The sequence below is a fragment of the Rhinolophus ferrumequinum genome, chromosome 8, assembly GCF_004115265.2.
Source record: "Rhinolophus ferrumequinum isolate MPI-CBG mRhiFer1 chromosome 8, mRhiFer1_v1.p, whole genome shotgun sequence".
NCBI classification, from domain to species: domain Eukaryota; kingdom Metazoa; phylum Chordata; class Mammalia; order Chiroptera; family Rhinolophidae; genus Rhinolophus; species Rhinolophus ferrumequinum.
The window spans coordinates 29725468-29739028 of NC_046291.1; the positions used below are offsets into that span (position 1 = coordinate 29725468).

Below are 13561 nucleotides of genomic sequence, written 5' to 3' on the forward strand. Positions count from 1 at the left end.
ATAAGATTTAAAAAGCTTCTGGTCATTAAAGTATTGACATCAGTGTTCTAGGAAAAAAAAGAGTATGAAAAAAATGTACAATCAGTGGTGACACATAGGAAAACTTAGTATAAAGGAATCCCAGGATATCTTAATAGACCCTTTTCTTAGAAGGGGAGGCAGTTGGAATATGGTCGTTTTATGCAGCTGTGTGCTTTGTGTTCTTTGAACCACAGTCATAAGATGGATAGAATTCTTTAGCTAGAATGTGAGTAAAGCTTGAAGGATTTTGCTGGTACCTGTTATAAATTTGGTTCGTAAAATTTTAAATAGCAATTATACAGTTTAAACTCAGTGTAAAGTGAAATATGGATCCTTATTCCTTCTTTCTCATCAAATACTTTTTGCCACATTAAAAATTAAAATTGTACGGTGCGGCCAGTTGGCTCAGTTGGTTAGATCACAGCGCTCATGATACCAAGGTCACTGGTTCGATTCCCACATGGGCCAGTGAGCTGTGCCCTCCACAACTAGACTGAAAACAACAACTTGACTTGGAGCTGATGGATCCTGGAAAAACACACTGTTCCCCAATATTCCCCAATAAAAACTTTAAAAAAAATTAAAATTGTAAAATAAGACTTCAACTTGGGACATGTTTTAATTTTAATATCTAAACAAGGAGTTAATGTATTGAGTAATTAGAATCTTGAAATTTTATGCTACTAAATCATAAAACTTCAAAATATAGCCCAGCTTTTGTTTGCTTCTTAGATAAAGTAATTTCTGGGTTTAGATTATCCTCAAGCCTTTAATGTAACTTGTTGTTTTATCTCTAACTCCTGTGTCATAACCAAAGCCTAGTTAAATTATCAGTGTGCTGATCCCGTTTGCTGGTAAAAGGTACAAATCTCATGAAAATATTAAGAACAAAAGATACAGCCCTGAATTGCAGGAACACTTAAGTGATTTTTCTTGATATTTGTAGCTCAACAGAGGCAGAAGGATCCAAAGAAAGAGGCCTGGTCCATATCTGGAAGGCAGGATCCTGTTCTGTAACACCAGAGAGATTGCCAGGCTGGGGAGGAAAGACTGTTCTTCAAGCGGCCCTTGGCGTGAAACATGGAATTCTTCTGACTGAAGGTATTGAAAACAATGGCTTAACAAATACTAACTGAAACTGACATAATGCCTGAGTGTAAGAGCAGGTAAAAGAGTTACTGGATACCAGGTGTTCTTAATGAACTTTGCTGGAGCTTATACTCTTTTGGTTTACAAAATACGTTCTTACTCCCTTTATCAGAAATCAGATTAGTTCTTAAATTTAAGATATACCAAAACTAGAATAAAAGGGAGAATTATAGTTTTTAAATTTTATAGCAATAAGTACATGAAAAACTAACTTTTTTGAAAGATTACCTATTCAGAGACTCTTTTGCTGTACCTTCTTTATTCATTAAAATGTATCAGAATAAAAATGCTAATAATAGCTAATGTTTATCATTAAACAATTATAGGTGTTATCCACTGCACTAAGCACTTTATATGTATTATTTCTTTGAGTCTCCACAGCCACCTTATGAGGTAGCTACTATTATTATCCCCACTTCACAGATGAGGAAGCTGAAGGTCAGGTTAAATAATTTCTCTAAGCATACATGTGTATTAGAATGTCAGAGATAGGATGGGAACCCAGAGAGTGTGATTTCAAAGCCTGCTTTTTAAGCTACTTGGTTATATCTCGTCTCACTACAGTTTTCTGAGGAATAAATAGCAGCTCATAAGAACATGTAATAAAATCTATAAATCTATAAAAAATAGAAACATAGGCTATAATTTATGTAGAGAGCTATCTCTAATTTTTGTGGCAGTTTACCAGCTCAATCATGGCAAATTTGATTTGGGCCAGGACTGCCATCAACTTCACTAATTTATAAATTTCTGCTTTGTAAGCATTTATTAAGTATTCACTAATGCTTTGGTGTTTTTCTCATAGAAACTATGGGAAGACAAATTCTAGGAAATAAAGCTTAAATTGGTGGTTTTACGGGGTTAACTTGGATTTCACTTTATTATTACATAACTTTTATTATAATAATATGTAATAATACATTGTTATAGTAGGCCAGAATTTGGAAAAAGCTTTATTTTAAAAATGTAAACTATATTCAGTGCATACCTTTGGGTTTAAAATATGTAGTTCTCAAGCACGTATAAGTGGAATTCTGTTACTGTTTTATTAGCCCTTCTGTAGGATATTTAGGAACCTTTATGAACATAACTATCTTTAAACATCTAGAATCATACCTGAAAGGCTGGGAAACTGAGGGAAAACTTTTAAAAAGTATATAGCTTATCAATGTTCATGTTTTAAGTTTCACTATTCTGGTTTTTATCACTGTTCTGGTTTTAGTGTCAAAGTCACACAAAAAACTCATCTCACACAAGTATGTAGTAGTTTGAAATGGAAAAAAGTTCCCCAGTGCTTTTTTAGATGAGAAAATGGTACTGATTGAATGCTAAGAATTTTCAAGCTTCATTGTCTCTCTTTAATTTGACCATTAGCTCATAATTCAATGAGGACACTTCATTGATTCACTATTTTTGAGGTTCTCCAAGTTAGACCAAGGGGGGGGGTCTAAATATCCATTTCTTTGCAGTATTGCTCTCTCTAGTGGAATAATGTCAATTGAAAGAGTTGGTGAGCTGTTGCAAATGTATATTGCTATATCATTTGGGAAGAAAGTTTTTAACGATTTTAACCAGTGAGCTTATTTTCTCAATAGTCTTTATCCAGACGAAATTCCCTAATAAAAGTTTATATCTTTCCTCTAGCCGCTATTGTGTTCTTCCTTATATACATGATATAGGGACTTAAATGTATAAATATATCTGCTATGTATAATAGATCAAAGATAAAGTATGTATTTCTTTTTCATCATCAACTCAATTGCTGCTTTGTGGGGGGAAAATAGTGCTTATTTCTTCATTCTGTCTGTAGAACCTCTTACTGCAGAAGACAATGACTTAAATCTGCATAACAATCTTATCCTTGTTTACTGTGCTTTTCCTGGTAACTTCCATAACTGACTCCCCTCCACCCCAGCATCTTTTGGCTTCAGCTGAAGGTGATATTGAAAGTGGTGGATTCAGTCATTTTGGTGAATTACTCAGTTTTCCTGGGTTTCTCCCATGTGTACAGGAGGTATACATGTTATTAAACTTTTGTTTGTTTTTCTCCTATTAATCTGTCTTTTGTTACAGGGATGTCTCAAAAGAACCCAGAAGGGGAGAGGGAAAAATATTTTTCCGCCCCTACAGAACAATAGACTATATGCCATATAGCCTAGGTTTGTAGTAGGCTCTACCACCTAGGTTTGTGTAAGGGTACTGTATGGTGTTCGCACAATGACGAAATCGCCTAACAATGCATTTCTCAGAATGTATTCTTTTTTTTTTTATTTTAAAGATTTTATTGGGGAAGGGGAACAGGACCTTACTGGGGAACAGTGTGTACCTCCAGGACCTTTTTTTTCCCCAAGTCAAGTTGTTGTCCTTTCAATCTCAGCCGTGAAGGGTGCCATTCAGCTTCAAGTTGTTGTCCTTTCAGCCTTAGTTGTGGAGGGTGCAGCCCAGCCCCAGGTCCAGTTGCCGTTGCTAGTTGCAGGGGGCGCAGCCCACTGTCCCCTGCAGGAGTCGAACTGGCAACCCTGTGGTAGAGAGGACGTGCTCCAACCAACTGAGCCATCCAGGAGGCAGCTCAGCTCAAGGAGCCGTGTTCAATCTTAGTTGCAGGGGGCGCTGCCCACCGTCCCTTGCTGGACTTGAGGAATCGAACCGGCAACCTTGTGGTTGAGAGCCCACTGGCCCATGTGGGAATTGAACCGGCAGCCCCCGGAGTTAGGAGCACGGAGCTCCACCCGCCTGGAGCCACCAGGCTGGCCCTCAGAATGTATTCTGGTTATAAGTAGTTCATGACTATATTTTATATATAACATTTAAAAATTATACATAATATGGTACACAACATGAAGATAGCCACATCTTGTTAACAGTGGTAATTTCTGTACAACCTGGAGGTATAATGCTAATTTCCTTCTTTTTTAAAAAAAAACATTTTTTATTGGGGAATATTGGGGAACAGTGTGTTTTTTTGTTTTGATTTGTTTTGTATTTCCAGGGCCCATCAGCTCCAAGTTGTTGTCCTTCAATCTAGTTGTGGAGGGCTCAGCTCAGCTCCAAGTCCAGTCACTGTTTTCAATCTTAGTTGCAGGGGGTGCAGCCCAGTATCCCATGGGAGAATGAAACGGCAACCTGTTGTTAAGAGCTTGTGCTCTGACCAACTGAGCCATCCGGCCGCCCCTATGGCAGCTCAGCAGCAGCTTGTTGTGTTCAATCTAGTTGTGGAGGGCGCAGCTCACTGGCCCATGTGGGAATTGGCAACCCTCTTGTTAAGAGCTCGCGCTCTAACCAACTGAGCCATCCGGCTGCCCCTGAAAGCTAATTTTTTAATTTTGGCCAAAATGAATCTCTAATATTTTTGTGCTATTGCATAAATTTTCTACTTCTCTGACTTATTCAGTAGTAGCGAATGTTGTAGATATTAGCAGTGTGTCATTTTATCTTCTACTTATTTTATCTTGTCATGATCGTTTTGTCTTTGAATGCTTGGAATATGCTTCTGTAATAGCCTACAATGGTAGCCATTAGTAGTGGATCGCTACTAGAGATTTTAGGATGAGGCTGAAAGAAAGGAACAATACCTCCTGCAATCTGTAGAAATTCTCACTATATTTCAGAATGTTAAAAGATGTTATTTATTAAAAGATGAATACGTTTGGAATATTATATGCTTGAACCAAATCTCTACACTGTGCTTTCGAAAAAATAAAAAACAACAACCCTATTTTGTTAAACCTAGAGGGGATTCAAAGTTTTCTGATAAAATTTCTAGTTAATTTCACAAACTCTTTTTTTTTTTTTTTAAACTTTCAGATGGTGCGGTCTACAGCTTTGGGACTCTTCCCTGGAGAAGTGAACCAGCAGAGATTTGTCCGAGTACTCCCATTCTAGAAAATGCCCTGGTTGGGCAATATGTTGTTACTGTGGCAGCGGGGAGTTTTCACAGTGGAGCAGTGACAGAAAGTGGCGTAGCATACATGTGGGGAGAGAACTCTGCTGGCCAGTGTGCAGTAGCTAATCAGCAGTATGTTCCAGAACCTAGTCCTGTCAGCATTTCTGATTCTGAGACCAGTCCTTTGTTAGCAGTCAGGATTTTGCAGTTGGCTTGTGGCGAGGAGCATACTCTGGCATTGTCCATAAGCAGAGAGATTTGGTCATGGGGTACTGGTTGTCAGCTGGGTCTCATTACCACTACTTTTCCAGTGACAAAGCCACAGAAGGTGGAACATCTTGCTGGGCGTGTAGTGCTACAGGTTGCCTGTGGTGCGTTCCACAGCTTAGCCCTTGTACAATGTCTCCCTTCCCAGGATCTGAAGCCAGTCCCTGAAAGGTGCAACCAGTGCAGCCAGCTCTTAATTACTATGACTGACAAAGAAGATCATGTGATTATATCAGATAGTCATTGTTGCCCGTTAGGTGTGACCCTGTCAGAATCCCAGACAGAAAACCAGGCCAACACTGCCACCAGCCCCTCCACTGAAACCCTTGACAGCCAGGGAGAAGTATTTGAAAACACTCTTGTAGAAAATGATCTGCCTGTAGCTACCAAACTGAATGCTGCAAATGTTCAGACCACAAGGAGTGATGCCATTTCCTCCCAACAAGACAACGTGAAAGCAGCTGAAATGTCTTCTGCCGGAAATATACCATGCTATCCTGATACTCAGGCAGTAAATGAATATGTGCAGAAACTGTCAGATCACTCAATAAGAGAGAACTCAGAGAACGATGAAAAGCCAAAGCCATCTCAGGTACCTGCTAAATTTTTTAATACAAAGCTATTTCTGGAGTTGAACTATCTCAGTTTTTCTTTAGAAACTTGAAAATGCCTAAGGCTTGATAGCACTTTTTATTTTTTGAATTTGACTATAAATCTCTCTCATCATCTAAACCTAGACAAGGAAAAACCTGGATTAATTCAAAATTATTCTTTAAGTTCAAATTCTGGCCCTTTATGATGTTGAAAGATGCCACGCTGGGCTTGTTTTTTAAGTAGCAAAATCCCATTTGTTTTTTTCCCTAGTATTTTCCCACCATGACTAAGGTACTGAATTTTGATGGGCCCTTCAGTAGTTTAACCTAATATAACTATATGTTCACAAAGATTCCTCTGACCTGTATTTGTACATTCTTCAGGTTCTGTAGAGAGAAGCCCGTTCCTTTTTTATCAGAAAGGTTGCTATATGTGGTGGACCCTTCAATTATAGGTGGACTTTGAAAAAAAAAACCTTACTGGCATTACATATTGTTCAAATTTTTTTCAGTTATACCTGTGGTCCTTACTGGGCTTTTTTGGAAGCGTAGTGGTGGTGAATGTTTTCTTCATCTTATTTAAACTACTCTCATTATGAAAGCTTATTTCCCTGCTTAAAATAAATTGTTCTAAAGGGATAATCGGTTTTTCACTCTTAGGGTAAGCCTTTTAATTTTGCTTTACCAAAACTCTAAGCTAAGAAAACAAAAATGTCTAATCGTAAAAAGGGGTGTTTTTTCAGGTTATTGAAATGACATAGCCTTTTGATTCTTTATTCTTGTTTACTATGTCAGAATGAAAACATAGCGTAGAGGTGTTTTTAAAAACAGTTTTTATTTCACAGTCTATTCACAGAACCTTGTGGATATTTGATTTTTTAAAAAAAATTAAGAATAAGCCATATGGAGGAAGGTATTATAAAAGTATAAACAAAACAATAATAATTTAACAGGAATGGATGTAGACAATTTCTAGACTTATACATGTTATAAAAAAAGTTTGACTTTGACTTTTTAAAAGTCATTCCTCTAATTAAATTGAAGTTAACAGTTTATTGTATACAGTTTATTTGATTACTAGATTATCACCATTGCAATTGCATTTTTCTTTGGACTTGTTTTCTTAAACATTTAATGTTTTTGTTACCTATGCTAGTTTTGGCAATGTGTGTTTATGTAAATTTAATTCAATTTTGCAAATAGTGTCTCAATCATACAGCTAATTCATTAGGAATTTATGTGGCTTAGGACAAGCTTTTTCTCTTCTGGCCAGATATAACTGAAAAGGTATCTTACTTTTGTGAGATAAACCCAACTATCTGGCAGTGTAGCCTATATCTCACTATTGAATTTTATTATTGGTGGACTGGAACTCCTAAAATTATATCTTTCATCAGAATTGCTAGCTATGTATTTTTGTTTTGTTTATTTTCTGTATTGCTAAATATAATTAAGTAGAAGAGCCAGTTAGAACAATAGTTTAAAGTTTATATAAAGTAGAGTTTTGTGATTTTTTTTTTTTAACCTAATGGTAAGAGAGCCCTAAAATAGTCACCCCTAAATACCATCGCTGCTTCTATTACCAGCCTTTGTAAACAAAGGGTGGAAATAATGATGCTAGTTCTTCTGAACAAGTTATCATGGGGAATGTATCACCAAGTAAATTATAAACTTTGTATTTGTCTTTTGTTTTACATGGTGTATTTATTTTGTTGAATATTTTAATTAAAGATACTTGTACAGAAAAGGCTTTTCTGAATTCTGTATTTAATTCAACAAATGTTTTGAGTACCTACTATATGTCATGCACTATACTAGTCAACAGGAGGGTTGGTTTTTAGTTTAGGGTAAATTTAGGAATGTATATACCAGTATACCCTTTGGGACCTTGGGGTAGTATATGAAGCAAATTGTTTATTGTGACCTATGCTGATAAGCCAAAAGCTTTTTGTGTATGTGTTTAGTAGATACATTTAATGACTTTTAGTAGATACATTTAATGACTTTCCTTTTTAGTAAACAATGATGCTTAATAGCCCAAAATAAATGTCAATTAATTTTTCACTAAAATATTAGAAAACTTATTTTGACTCTCTAATACAGCAATGAATAACACTAAGAACATTGGTTCCAAATGTTTAATTATTAACCTCCCACATTTACTCTCTGTTAGCAAGAACAAAGGTAATCCTTCAGTTTACCTAGCCCTTGGGTCATGGAAAATAACTCACTGAGGAGACAGTAGAGGACTTGAACATGAGTATAATTTAGGGGCTGACAGACAGAGGTATAACTTATTTTTCTACCTATAAATGCTGTATGTAAATTTCCATTTATAAAACATTTTAGGAAAAGCCTTTTTTTAGAAATAATTTTTTTCTGATTTTTCTTGGTAACATTCTGTGTAAATTTTCCTAAAAGGGATCAATAATAAAACTTTCATCTTTTCAACCTTCTATCCAGAGCTGTCACAGTGCATTTCGTATTAAAGACTGCGTTTTTTCATACCTTTTTTCTCCTCTCCCCTTTTACTGTGCTTAATTTAATAAAAGAAGCTGGGGTTTATTTTTAAACACCATGGAAATATACAACGCTCAAACAAAAAGAAGTACTTTTGATGAGGAGCTGTGTTTGGTGTACTCACTGCCATACAATGTGTTAAATCCATGCTCAAGAAGACTTATCTTTAAGTTGGAGATAAAGAGACCTTTGTTTTAGATACTTCTATTTGTAAATAATGATAGATGTTAAACCATATTTTATTGATTGCTTTTTGTATACGGGATTGTGTTTTTATATGCTTTTCTATGTGTATTTATTTCAGCCTCTTATGGAAGAAGCAATTCCCAATCTTCACAGCCCACCAACCACAAGCACCTCAGCGCTAAACAGCCTTGTGGTTTCTTGTGCATCTGCCGTTGGTGTGAGAGTGGCTGCTACATATGAAGCTGGGGCCTTGTCTCTTAAGAAAGTTATGAACTTTTACAGTACAGCCCCTTGTGAAACTGGAGCTCAGGCAGGGAGTACTTCCATAGGCCCAGAAGGTCTGAAAGATAGCAGAGAAGAACAGGTTAAACAGGAGTCAATGCAAGGAAAGAAAAGTTCAAGTCTTGTGGATATCAGAGAAGAAGAATCAGAGGGAGGCAGCCGAAGACTCTCCCTCCCTGGATTGTTGTCACAAGGTAAGGAAATAGCCAGGTTTTGTGAATTGACTTTTGCTGACTCCAAAATGTTCCTGACATCAATCACGTGCTATATGGTAATGAATTAGCTTTCCTAATTGCTGAAGCTGACATAATTCAAATGTTAAAAATGTATTTAATTTTGGTCATCATAGGTGGTTTTAAAAGTTAGTTATGTTTTTGTCTGCTTTAGAAATAACTTTAGAAAGTAACTTTCATGATGATTGCTTGTCACGCGGGGTGGCCTGCGGGGTCTCCGCTCCAGCTCCCCACATAAGAATGCAGGATGGGGTGAGGCCAAAAAAGAACACCCATGGAGCCATAGGTAGGGGAGTCATACCACTATAGTCTCACTGGAGGCTGGATTCACACGACGTGCGACCTGCTGCCCGCTTTGCTGCCAACTGACCGACTCTCTCCTTGACTCCCCTCGACTCTCCTCGACTCGACTCCCCAATATAACTAGCCGCGGCAGTTATATTAGTGGCCAGTGGCTCAATGGTCACAGCTGATGGCCAACTAGCCACAGCTGACGGTCATCTACTACCCGAGCCAGCACTCCTCCATGTGAGGCCGAGAGCTTGGAAACTGTTCTCTGGGGCTCTGTCCCCACACCGCTTTTGCTTATGAACCTTATTATGAATCTTATTTTATTGTTCTGGAGTATAGCAATAGCCTCCCTTATTTCCTAGTTGGGGCCTATGCTCCAGATACAAGAAGTTGCAGGTGTGACCATTGGGTAAGTGAGGAGTTACAGTACTTGTCCTGGAAGTAGAGATAATTTTAAGCTTCAATAAGAGAAAACTTCATTTTCTGAAACCATCAGCAGCAATAAATCTTAAAATATGAAGAATATTACACAGTTGGTTCTTCTACATTTCTCCATCAGTTGAGGAATCTCAGTCATCTAGACTTCTGCTTCTCTGAATGTGTTCTGCAGACCTTTGACTTCAGCAGCATCTGGGAATTTGTTAGAAATGCAGGATGTCAGGCTCACTCCAAACCTAATGGATCAGAATATGCATTATAACAATATCCCCAAGGTGATTAGTGTGCGCTTTCAAGTTTGAGGATTAGACCAGGAGACCAGGAGTTTGCAAACTTTCTCTGTAAAGAGCTAACGAGAAATATTTTATGATTTGCAGGCCATATAGTCTCTGTTACAGCTGTTCGACTCTGCTGTTGTTGCTTAAGAGCATCAGAGATAATACATTAATGAGCAAGGCTCTATTCCAATAAAACTTGATTTACAAAAACAAGCAGTGGGCTGTATTTGACCCACTGGCTATAAACCATTTTGTGCAAAGCTCTAAACTTAGGAATCCTAGACTGTAATAAAATGTACCTTTTCTGCTCTGCCCTGTTCCCTATACTTGTTCTACTTACTCATTGTACTTTCTTGTGCTACTGAGCACTTCTGTTATCTTGCCTCCTGATTTTCATTGTCGCTAGATTTTCATCTGTGCAAATGAAACCCCAAGTTCTGATTGATTTGACTGTGTGTTTTTTTAAAGAAAGCCCAATGCATTGTATTAAGTCTGAAGGAGAATCTTGTGCGAAAGTTTTCTTAAATGTCTTCTAGCGTTTTTAGTACAAGCATGTCTGAGATCTCTTTGAACCACAAGTGTGGGAATATTGACTTTTATCATATCATTAGACCCTATGAAATCTGCAGTCCTACTAACAGACGTATTTCCTTAGGTTAAATTTCTCTTAGTAACCTAAAGTATCTTCAGAAAAAAATTTGCATGTACTCTTTTTCCCTTTCTCTTTTAAAATTACCTGGAGTACATCTTTGAGGAAACTTCAAGTAGATTTATTTGAGTTTCTCTATATACAAATGGACAGTGTACTTACCAGAAAAGGTGTTCATCATACCAGTGATGGTCCCTTTTTGTGACTCCCAAGTTAATGACCAAGTGATTAAGTCTACACTTGGTGACATTTAATGATTTTCTTCAAAACATATCCTCTCACCAATTTGGTGTGCATAGTGTTGTATACCTTTGTTGCAATTTTGAATGCATAAAAGATGAAAACATTCTTCTCTAAAAGATTAAGTTCTCTATACAATAATATGAAGCAGGCAAAATGCAAAAGCTTTTTTAGTACTTCCCATTCATGATCTTTTCCCCACCTTAGATACTTCTAAGTTTTATATCTAAATAAGTTATTTATTACGATATTTATAGTATATTTGAACTTAGACCTTGTCTTGGAAAGGCTTCACTTTTCATGCTGCTTTGAAAAGGGAAAAATATTTGTCAGCCTTAGTGTAGTACTTTGTTAAGCGTATTCTTTAGAATACAAGTTCCACAGAGTGTCACACAGACATCCTGTATAATTTAAGTGTTATACAGAAAAGAATTCTGTGGCCAAATGTTTGGGAGCTGGGTAAGCCAAATTTAAACAATTTTTAATTGCAGGACTTTCAGCTCCTTTAGCATGCTAAAGTCTGTGTGAATCTCTATGGGGCAGGTAGCTGGAGGATAGAATGTAGTAGGCAGCATTTGCCAAACTCATTTGACTAGTAAATCTCCATTTTGCAGAGAACCTATACAATATGTTTCACAAAACCATGTTATTGTATTTCTTTGAAAATCAACAGTTTATCAAAATATTTTCCACCCACCCACCCCCATCTACTCCCTCACCCCATCTCTGGTTTATTTTCAGTTTCCCCTAGGCTGTTAAGAAAAGCTGCACGGGTGAAAACGCGGACAGTGGTTCTGACCCCTACATACAGTGGAGAAGCAGATGCTCTCTTGCCTTCTCTGAGAACAGAGGTGTGGACATGGGGGAAAGGGAAGGAAGGACAGCTAGGACATGGCGATGTTCTGCCTAGGTGAGTGCTGCCAGTACTAACTGGTAGGAATGGACTTAAATAGCCTCTCTCCTGGGACGGTCTCTCCCTTTTTATTTCCTCATGGAGGAAATCTTCAAAATTATACTCCATTAACTCTGATTTAAAAGGCAACTCTCATCTTAAACTTGACTTTGTTCCTCACAGTAAAGGACTTGAGTATCCATGGTACACCTTTCCATCCCATCATGGATGTGTATTCATCCTGCAACACAGAAAGGGGTGTCGGGGTTAAGGTTGTATTTCATTAGAACACTTGAATGGCTCAGATTTTTAACTTAGAAAAAAGAATCAACGATTTCCTTTTTAACCTAAAAGGTGTCTCTCTACTGCTGTCAGAATAACTATAACTGCAATATTAAACCATGTCTATCAATATACCTCAAGGAAAAGTTGTTGTTTAGGAGGAACTCTTATGATATTAATAAATTAGACATTTGTGAAGGTGTGTAAATGGAATGATTATGTAAGACAGTCAGTTAACATTAATGTCTGTGAGCAGAGTGTAGGCAACTGTGACATTAAAAAAGAAGACTTAAGTCCCCTCTACGGTTATATTTCATTGTGTCCTAAGTAGTCTCTCTGCCACCTGAATCATTTTGTAGTTTGATGATTCTTAACAGATTCTGAATTATGGTGGTTAATTAGTGATTGGTAGATAAAGATTAAATTAAAACCATCCAGAATTACTTATAAGGAGTAGGTTGAACATATACCCATCATTTTTATTTCAATGTTTTCTTTTGAAATGCTCATTTTTTACTTGAAAATACTCTATAATTTGAGAAAGGTCATGATTCTTGCTGAGAATACTGATTACTTTGAGTTTGTGAGTATGTGTGGTTTTTTTTTTTAAGGCTTCAACCATTGTGTGTAAAATGTCTGGATGGTAAAGAAGTAATCCATCTCGAGGCAGGTGGTTGCCATTCTCTTGCACTTACTGCGAAATCCCAGGTAGGAAGCAAACTATTAAAAGCTGATCTTAATTTCATGGAAGGCCAACATGACAAGATTGGACCATCATTTATTAAGTTTCTGCTATGTGATATCATATCTCATTTGATCTTTCCAGTGTTTTACATTGCATTGCATTATTTCCATTTTACAAATGAGGAAAGGGAGGCTTAGGGGAATTATGTAGCTTTGTTAAAGTCACACATGTGATAGTAGAGTTTGGATTAAATACTGGTATACTCATCAAAGAATCTATAATGTGTTCTCGTCACAAAATAGAATTCAGAAGTTTCCAGGGTATTGGTGAATTTCTATTCATTCCTTGATGAGGAAAATCCATAAGTAAGATACTAAAAGAAGAAAGCAAAAGGCATTTTTCTCTTTCAAAATTGTAGGACCTGAAAGTGACCTCCAGACTCACTTAAAACCATGACTATATATATATATATAAACCCTCCTAATAAAAGTAGTTGTTTTAAGTTATTCTTAAATATACGAGTATACATATAATGATTCTTCGTCCTTTCATCTTTTTAGAAAAAGTCAGTGAAGGATTCTAAACCTTTAAATAAATGTTTTATTTTAAATTTCACATAGCGGGCTAGCCAGAAAACTAACATAGCCTATATAAATAAATATAAATATTAGG

At 36.8% G+C, this 13561-nt stretch overlaps 1 protein-coding gene across 5 annotated transcripts in view; it reads left to right on the forward strand.

Annotated features, from left to right (window-relative positions):
• The window catches only part of ALS2 (alsin Rho guanine nucleotide exchange factor ALS2), a 73752-nt gene that overhangs the window by 16012 nt on the left and 44179 nt on the right, over positions 1-13561 (forward strand). For 4 of the 5 annotated variants that reach the window (XM_033111512.1, XM_033111515.1, XM_033111513.1 and 1 more), the window contains 5 exons: positions 968-1122; positions 4975-5912; positions 8738-9095; positions 11772-11940; positions 12816-12912. In XM_033111512.1, coding sequence (XP_032967403.1) covers positions 968-1122; positions 4975-5912; positions 8738-9095; positions 11772-11940; positions 12816-12912 — 1717 coding nt within the window. Of the gene's footprint in view, positions 1-967; positions 1123-3085; positions 3185-4974; positions 5913-8737; positions 9096-11771; positions 11941-12815; positions 12913-13561 lie in introns of those variants that run through there. The other variant, XM_033111516.1, reaches the window with a different exon arrangement.